The sequence below is a fragment of the Lynx rufus genome, unplaced genomic scaffold (assembly GCF_022079265.1).
Source record: "Lynx rufus isolate CCGP_SWC_20201006 ecotype Redwood Valley unplaced genomic scaffold, mLynRuf1.p SCAF_2, whole genome shotgun sequence".
Lineage (NCBI taxonomy): Eukaryota > Metazoa > Chordata > Mammalia > Carnivora > Felidae > Lynx > Lynx rufus.
Genome location: NW_025814834.1, coordinates 201,294,030 through 201,303,129, shown reverse-complemented (window position 1 = coordinate 201,303,129; position 9,100 = coordinate 201,294,030). Strand labels below are relative to the sequence as shown.

Sequence of the window (9,100 nt, the reverse complement as noted above, 5' to 3'; positions counted from 1 at the left end):
GGTGGTGTAGGTAACAGCAGGGGAACTAGAGCTAGAAGTGCAAGTACAGTACAGTAAAGTAATTAAGAGAGAGGGCTCTGAAGTCAACCATCTTACGTTTGTATCGCAGTCTCTCCACTCCTTTGTATGCTAACAATTCGTTGCCTGGGTTTCCCCATCAGTGAAATTACAGTAATGATTGTACGTGGCTCATAGGGCTGCTGTGAGGATCAAATATTAAATTTTGATATTCTGTTCAGTATTGTTTGCATTAAATTTGTAACATATTGCATTAAAATATTATTTATCTTAGCCACTGTCTTTCTTTCTTTTTTGGCACCAACATTTTTATTTACCCACTTTCCTGCTCTCTTTCAACATTATAAACATTAATGAAACATTACAAACCAAATTAATCTTTTTGATCCAAGGTTTTGTTAGGAACCATTATGTTACAAAGAGGTGGCAAATCTATGCCTACTTTTATGATTCTCTGGCCCCTCTCAACCTCTGGCTGTCACTTCTCTTGTCCTATTTCGGCTGTCCTTAACAGCCACTGAATTTCTGGTGTCCCTTTGATTCTTTCATTCCAGGAGAGTGCCTCATCCACTTCACTCTAGTCCTCACTTTGTCCGCACCTTATACACTCAACACAAATCAACGTTCAACAAACATTCGTTAAATTTACTTATCTCCCTATATTTTCAACTTGAAGTAAAATATATACAGTAAAGTGAACAAATATTAAGTGTTTTGCTAAGCTCCCCAGTTGTTCAGAACATTATACTTCGCAGTAAAGGGTGTCTTTTCATCCTCTCTCCTCTGCTTTCTGCAGCTCCCTTTCCCAGGCTCTCTTTTGCCCGTCAAGAGATTTCCTAAGGCAAAACTTTCCAGGTCGTCGAACTTGAAAAAATATTTTCCTACAGGGTGGCCTATGACATCAACGACACCGGTAAATCCCAGAGGAACGCTCCAAAAGAAGCCACCATCCCCCATACCGCAGCAAGGCATCTTGCGCATGCGCTTCTGCTTGCGAGCCAGAAAAGAGGAGCTTTTTATCCCTTCTCGGCACCCTTACGTCGGTGTGGAGATTTACGTGACGACCGCCTCTTGCCGGAAATGGAAAGGCGAAGAAGAGGTGTTGCAACACCCAGAGGGCTTTAACTTTAGGGCTGGGGGCTAATTGTCGTTTAAAGGCTCCGACGTGCTGGGGTGAATATATTACCCATTTTGCGAGTAGAGACTACAGCGCGCTCGGAGGTGTGTTTCTAGTGTAAGTGGGCACGTGTCTTTGATGCTGACTTAAGGGACCTAAACCATCCTCTTAAAAACACTTTCCGCCTCGCTGGCTTTGAAAGGCGTTTTCAGGGAGGCGGAACGCCTAGATTTTAGTCTGATCCAAGCTCTGCCACCGACTTCCTGTGTCCTTGGGCCCCTCTCCCAAAGACACAATATTTTCATCTGTAAATGAAAGAGTAGACAAAGTCTCTTAAGTCACTTTTCGGGTCTGAATGTTATCGCATGCCCGAGTCACAAAGTCTTGGAGGTGAAATACAGTTGGCCCCATTTTATAGGTAAGACATTGAGTTCCAGGGTGAGAGGATTGATGACTTCTTCAAGATTGCACAGAAAACTTTTAGAGATTTCAGACTTTGAGACTAGAAGATTATGCTGTAACTCCATGACCAAGTCTCCTGTGTATATTTCTGTATCATCAGTTCCTGAAACGGGCCTATACCAGCTACTCAAAAAGTTTGAATGGGTAAATGAATCTTTTGATGTCAAGGCCAATGACTCGAGCAGATCTGTTGTCTCTCCATCCTTCTGATGTATTAACAATGTAACTCTTCTTCAGGTGTTTCTTGTGCTTTACTTGACTGGGGACTCCGAAATCAGTTCTGTTGTTTTCAACTTAATCGGAGACCATGGAGGCACCTCCAGTCACCATGATGCCTGTCACTGGAGGCACCATTAATATGATGGAGTACCTGCTGCAAGGTAAGTGAACAAGGCAACTTGGATGGCCTGTTTTCCTCTTTCTGTTCAGCATCTGTGGAGGTGAGAGGCTGTTAAAGGCAGCCTGCATAATTTCTGGCACCCAGTAGACAACAACTTTTTAAAGTTTAAATGTTGGGGCTCCCGGGTGGCTCAGTCGGTTAAGCGTCCGACTTCAGCTCAGGTCACGATCTCGCGGTCCATGAGTTTGAGCCCCGCGTCGGGCTCTGGGCTGACGGCTCGGAGCCTGGAGGCTGCTTCCGACTCTGTGTCTCCCTCTCTCTCTGCCCCTCCCCCATTCATGCTTTGTCTCTCTCTGTCTCAAAAATAAATAAACGTTAAAAAAAATTATTAAAAAAAAATAAAGTTTAAATGTTAATTATGGTCACAAACATGTAACATTAAATTAAGTGTACAGTTCAGTAGTGTTAAGTGTATTCGCATTGTTGTATAGCTGATCTCTAGAATTGTTTTATCTTGCAGAACTTAAACTCCGTACCAATTAAACACTAATTGCTCCTTTCCCCTCCCCTCAGCCCTTGGTAACCACCTTTCTACTTTGTTTCTGATTTTGACTACTTTAGATACATCATATGAGTGGAATCATACAGTGTCTTTTTGACTGGCTTATTTTACTTGGCATTAATGTCCTTAAGGTTTATCCCTATTGTAGCGTGTGACAGGATCCCCCTTTTTAAGGCCGAATAACATTTTATTGTGTGTAAATACGTTTTCTTTACCCATGCATCTGTCATTTGGGTTGCTTTCATCTCTTGGTTATCGCGAATAATGCTACAGCAAACATGGGTGTGCAAATCTCTCTTCAAGATCCTGCTTTGAATTCTCAATATGTGCACAGAAGTGGGATTATTGGATCATATGGTGATTCCCTGATACTATTATTAGCTCCGTCTTATAGATCAGGAAATAGGTAAAGCAGTTTTCCCAGATGAGAAAACTCCAGAGAGGGTAGTGATTTTCAGGAGGTCATATAATGTTTAGTGGAAGAGTTTAGTCTTTAATTCAGATTATTCTTGTAATAACTTAGTATGAACAACATAAGGTTATTCTCATTCCTCAGGCTACCTCTCATTCAGTCCTTCCCAACTCAGTCAGTGCCACTGTCATTCACCAGTTGCAAGAACGAAACATTTAGGAGTCAGTCTCTGTTTTTCACTTTACTCCCATAGCTAGCCCATCTCTAAGTCTTACTCATTTTACTTCCAAAGTATATTTAATTTTTTTTAATGTTTATTTATTTGTTTTGAGAGAGAGAAAGAGCACAAGCAGGGGAGGGGCAGAGACAGAGGGAGAGAGAGTCCCAAGCAGACTCCGCACTGTCAGTTCAGAGCCCAATGCAGGGCTTCAACCCACAAACTGTGAGATCATGACCTGAGCCAAGATCAAGAGTCAGACGTTTAACTGACTGAGCCACCCAGACGCCCCCCAAAATATATTTTAAATATGTATTTTCTGTACCTGTAGGACCACATCCTGGCTTATCATCACTCTTCTGACCTACTTTCGTAAACTTTTACTCACCACATTGCTTCCACTTTTGATTATCTGTCTCTTTCCAAATAACAGTCCATCTTTTTAAAAAATTGTCTTATTGGGGCACGTGGGTGGCTTATTCGGTTAAGCATCTGATTCTTGATCTCAGCCTGGGTCTTTTTTTTTTTTTTTTTTTTTGATTAAAAAAATGTTTATTTATTTTTGAGAGAGAGTGAGTGGGGGAGGGGCATAGAGAGAGGGAGAGAGAGAGAGAAGAGAGAGAGAGAATCTCAAGCAGACTCTGCACACTGCCACATTTTGCCATATTTGCCTCTTTTTTTTTTTTTTTTGCTATTTTTTTTCCTTTTTTAAGATTTTATTTTTAATCTCTACACCCAACATGGGGCTCAAACTTAACACTGAGATCAAGAGTCGCATGCTTTACTGACTATGCCAGCTAGGCACCCCTTTTTTGCTATTCTTAAAGAAAATCTCTGACGTTATAACATTTTACCCCTAAACTCTTCAGTCTGCGTCTCTAAAAAACAAGGATATTTTTCTTTAAAAAAAAAAATGTGTATTTATTTTTGAGAGAGGGAGTACACATGCAAGTGGGAGAGGAGCAGAGAGAGGGAGACAGGGTCCAAAGCAGATTCCACACTGACAGCGGAGAGCCAGATGCAGGGCTCAAACTCACAAACCGTGAGATCATAACCTGAGCCAAAGTCGGACGCTTAACCAACTGAGCCACCCCAGATGCCCCAAAGGATAATTTTCTTCATAGCCCTAATGCCATTATTATTATCTTAAGAAAATTAATAATATATTTCAATATCATCTAACATCTAGTCCATATTCAAAAGTTTCCCCCCAGTTGTCCCCAAAATGTGTTTTGGAACCAGGATGCAATCAAGTTGTACGCATTAGATTTGATAATTGTGTCTCTTAAGTCTCTTTTAATTTGGATCAGTCTCCCCTCACTCACACTTTTTTTCTTCATGACCGTGTCTTGTTGAAGAGTCCATACCAGTTTTCCTGGAATGATTCTTTTATAGTATAAATCGGTCATGTCTTTCCCTGTTTTGTTGAAAATAAAGTGTGGAGCTCATAGCTGCCCTGGTGACCTTAGGGTAAAATACCACCCTCACCAGAGACTGTGTGTAAGGCCTACACACTGTGGCCCAGGCCACATCCCCCTTTCACTGGTGTCTTCCTTCTCACTCACTGCACTTCAGGCACACTGATACCTTTTCATTTTCTTGAATTCCCCAGCTCCTTTCCTGCCTCTGTGCCATAGAGCTTAATGATCTCTCTGCCTCAGTAGTTTTCTCCAGCTCTTCAAATAACCATCTCATTTTCATCCTCAGGTCTCAGCTCTGTTATAGCCCCTTAGGGAGACCTTCTCTGACTCCCACCCCTCAGGTCTTTTCTCCACCCCCACCAATTGCTCTCTATCCCACCCCCCTTTTATTTCCTTGTATTTCTCTTCACATACTTATTTATTTTTTGTTTCCCCCACTAAATTCTAATCTCCATGAGGACATAGACCTCTACTTCCTAGCATAGTGCCTGGAATTCAAGTATAGGTTGAGGGGGCACCTGGGTGGCTCAGTCAGTTGAGCGTCTGACTTGTCCTCAGGTCATGATCTCCAGTTTATGAGTTCGAGCCCCACATCGGGCCCACTGCTGTCAGCTTGTGGCCCACTTCGGATCCTCTCTCCCTCCCTCTCTGCCTCTCCCCCACTCTCTCTCTCTCAAAAATAAATAAATAAACATTATTAAAAAAAAAAAAAGAAGAAGTATAGGTTGAATGAACTTAAACACTTAAAAAGCTCTAATGTTTGAGGAATGAACAAACACGTCTGATACTGTCCCGAATATAGGGTACAATGTATTGAATGTAGGACCTGTTCCCTGCTCCCATGATCTTCCATCCTGTATTTAATCTGTTATTGCTTTTCCTATAACACTGTCCATTGCCAAAAATTCATTCCTTTGAGTCCCATTATCAATGTTTACCACGGTAACAGTATATACTCTTACTTTAACAGATTTATTCAATAAACATTTGAATATGTTCCTAGCAGTGGAGGAAGAAAGATGAATAAAGTATCAATGCACAGGGGAGTCTGGGTGGCTCAGTCAGTTATGTGTCCAATTTCGGCTCAGGTCAAGATCTCATGGTTCATGGGTTCGAGCCCTGCGACGGGCTCTGTGCTGACAGCTGGGAGCCTGGAGGCTGCTTCTGATTCTGTGTCTCCCTCTCTCTCTGCTCCTCCCCTGCTCATGCTCTGTTTCTTTCTGTCTCTCAAAAATAAAAAATGTAAAAAAAAAAAATTAAAAATTAAAAAAAAGTATCAATACACAATTGATATATTGAAAGATGACAAAAGAATCGAAGTAATAATGCTAAAAGAAACTAAAGCAGGGAGGTGGAAAGTGATTGGAGGGAGACCTGCAGTCTTCATTTAGGGTGATTAGAAAAGATGTCTCTGATAAAGTGATACTTGAGCAAAGACTGAAAGAAAGTGATGGGATGAGGCATGCAAATACTGGTGAGAAAAAAGTTCTACGTGTAGGGAATAAGGGAAGGGGCTCTGAAGAGCAATAGTTTATCAAATACTTGGCATTTTCAGGGAGTAGCAGGAAGATCACTGTGGCTGGAGAGAGTGATGTAGGGGGATAGTGAAGGAAATAATGCTGGACTGGTAGAGACCACAATGTATAGGGCCTTGTAGATGATAGTAAAGACTTTGGGATTTATTTTGAATGACACAGGAAGCCATTGGAGGGTTCTGAGCAGAAGAGTGTCATTATCTGCCTTCTATTCTAAAAAGAACATTTAGCTGTTGTGTGGAGAAGAAGCAGGCAAGGGTAGAAGTAGCTATTGGAAAAAACAGGCAAGATATGAAGGAAACTTGGACCAGATGGAAATGAATGAGGGAGTGAGAAGTGGTTGGATTCTGCATGTATTTTAAACATATGGATTGGATGTAGGTGTGGGGGAAAGTAAGGACTCCAGATGATTCTGTGGTTTGGAGCCTGGGCAACTGGAGGCAGAGAGTTTCCATTGATTATGATGGAGAAGACTGCAGAAGGAATAGGATTCTGGAGGAAATCCCACAGCTGGATACTGAACATATGAAGGTGAAGATGTCTGTTAGGTATCAAAGTGGAGAAGGTGAGTAGACAGTTGGATATATGAGTCTGTAGTTCATGAGATATAAATATGGGAGTCCTCAGGCCATAGATGATATTTAAAGCCATAGCATTAAATTAGGTCACCTAGGGAGGAAGAGATTGTTGATAAAGAGGACCAGGATTGAGTCCTAGGATCCTCTAGTAATTAGGGAAGATGAGAAAGACCCAGCAAAGTAGACTTAAAAGGAATGGTCAGTGAATTAGGTGAAGAACTAAGAGTTGTGTCCCAGAGGCCAAGAGAAGATAGATTTTAAAGTGGGTATAATCTAATAATCTTACCAAAATGCTGCTAGGAGGATGAATAAGAGAACAAAGATTAGTGTATTTCTATGGAGCATTTGGTTGTCTTACTTCAATATAGTATGTAAAAAAGAAGTGTTATAATCTACAGATGGAAAACTTGTGTTTGCTGGAAATAGAAGATAATTTTTTTAAATAAATGGCAACAAAAGAGTGTTGTTATTATTCTAGATAGATGCTCTTGCTGTTAAAGACCCTGAACCCAAAGCCTGCTGGAGATTAGCATTTAGAGAAGGCCTAAGGACTAGGCCTAAGGACTAGTACTACCAGATGAGACAGTGCAAAACACTGAAAGGGAATTAACTTTATCATAATGTTGTCCAATACTTTGGCAGTATAATCCCTCAAAAATCTCATATATTGGACCAGTACTTTACAGAACACTGCAGTAAACTGTTTTGGTTTTTCATTGAAGTTTTTTCAATCTTTTACTAATCCCAGTACCCTAAATTAAAGATGGGACTCAACAATGCTCTTTCCTTCTTCAGGAAGCGTTTTAGATCACAGTTTGGAAAGCCTCATCCACCGCCTTCGTGGTTTGTGCGACAACATGGAACCCGAGACTTTCCTTGACCATGAGATGGTATTCCTCCTTAAGGGCCAGCAGGCCAGTCCGTTTGTTCTAAGGGCCCGGCGTTCTATGGATAGGGGAGGGGCACCCTGGCATCTGCGCTACCTGGGACAGCCAGAAATGGGAGACAAGAACCGCCATGCCCTGGTGCGAAATTGTGTGGACATTGCAACATCTGAGAACCTCACTGACTTCTTAATGGAAATGGGCTTCCGCATGGACCATGAGTTTGTCGCCAAGGGTCACTTATTTCGTAAGGGTATCATGAAGATTATGGTGTACAAGATCTTCCGCATCCTGGTGCCAGGAAACACAGACAGCACTGAGGCCTTGTCACTTTCTTATCTCGTGGAACTAAGTGTTGTTGCACCAGCTGGGCAGGACATGGTCTCTGATGACATGAGGAACTTTGCTGAGCAGCTGAAACCTCTGGTTCACCTAGAGAAAATAGACCCCAAAAGGCTCATGTGACTAAGACAGCCTGTCTGCCACTGGGGCCTGCCCTCACCTGTTACAAAAAAGAAAATGTAGTAAATTCTTTTCACCACTGCCAGCCAGGCATTCTTCCCTCAGAAAGGAGGACAGTGAGAACTTAGTTGGTTCTTTGCACAGTTTTCCTCATGTGGCAAACTTGTGACAGGCTTTCCAGATTAAAGGCTCAGGATAACCTGAAGAATCTATCCAATTCCTCTGTATAAAGATGGAAAACCAGAATAAATTAGCTTTTAGAAAGAAAAATCTTTTGAATTTCTTTTTGCTATTTGTGTATCAGATTTGTAAAGTAGAGGCTGTGAGCTTGTATTAGTTGGTAATAAAGCCTATGAAGAAAAACATCTGTGATTTTGATTCTTTGTTACCCTGCTAATTTGGGGTAGATTAACTACCAGTTGGAACAAAAAAAAAAAAAAAAAAGGCAGTTTTTAGTTTTATTATTTTTTTATTTTTTTTTTAATGTTCTTTTTTAAGTTTATTTATTTTGAGAGAGAGCAAGTGTGAGAGGAGGAGGGACAGGGAGAGGGAGAGAGAGAATCAGAAGAAGCTCCACATACCATCAGCGTGGAACCCAATGTGGGACTTGATCTTGTGAACTGTGAGATCATGACCTAAACTGAAATCAAGAGTCCGCCAGTTAACCAACTGAGCCTCTCAGGCGCCTGGCAGTTTTTAGTTTTAAGTTTGGTAGAGGTGAGGGGTGCCTGGGGGGTGCCAGTTGGCTAAGCGTCTGACTCTCGGTTTCAGCTCAGGTCATGATTTCACGGTTTTGTGAGTTCAAGCATTGCATCAGGCTCTGTGCTGGTGGTGCAGAGCCTGCTTGGGGTTTTCTCTCTTCTCCCTCTCTCTCTGCCCCTCCCCTGCCCACACTATCTCTGTCTCTCTCTAAATAAATAAACAGGGGCACCTGGGTGGCTCAGTCAGTTAAGTGTCCAACTTTGGCTCAGGTCATGATCTCACAGTTCATGAGTTTGAGCCCCCCGTGTGAGGCTTTGTGCTGACAGCTCAGAGCCTGGAGCCTGCTTTGAATTCTGTGTCTCCTTCTCTCTCTGCCCCTCCCCTGCTCAT

General features: G+C 42.0%; 1 protein-coding gene across 4 annotated transcripts; it reads left to right on the top strand.

Annotated features, from left to right (window-relative positions):
• The first annotated feature begins 1,110 nt into the window (after positions 1–1,110).
• MED18 (mediator complex subunit 18) lies at positions 1,111–8,371 on the top strand. 4 transcript variants are annotated; one of them, XM_047085374.1, is made up of 3 exons: positions 1,111–1,239; positions 1,835–1,977; positions 7,458–8,371. In XM_047085374.1, exons 2-3 carry the CDS (start codon positions 1,905–1,907, stop codon positions 8,009–8,011), a joined length of 627 nt encoding a protein of 208 aa, XP_046941330.1. In that variant the 5' UTR covers positions 1,111–1,239; positions 1,835–1,904; the 3' UTR covers positions 8,012–8,371. The 4 variants fall into 4 exon arrangements, with proteins under 4 accessions (XP_046941330.1, XP_046941329.1, XP_046941332.1 ...); XM_047085373.1 differs by having other exon boundaries at positions 1,111–1,252; XM_047085376.1 differs by lacking the exon at positions 1,111–1,239 and adding an exon at positions 1,268–1,553.
• The last annotated feature ends 729 nt before the right edge of the window (positions 8,372–9,100 follow it).

Excerpts from the sequence above, each read along its gene's own strand:
- MED18 (XM_047085374.1), top strand. The coding sequence starts at position 1,905 with ATGGAGGCACCTCCAGTCACCATGATGCCTGTCACTGGAGGCACCATT. Across the intron at positions 1,978-7,457 it reads GATGGAGTACCTGCTGCAAG|GAAGCGTTTTAGATCACAGT; the intron begins GTAAGTGAACAA and ends TTCCTTCTTCAG.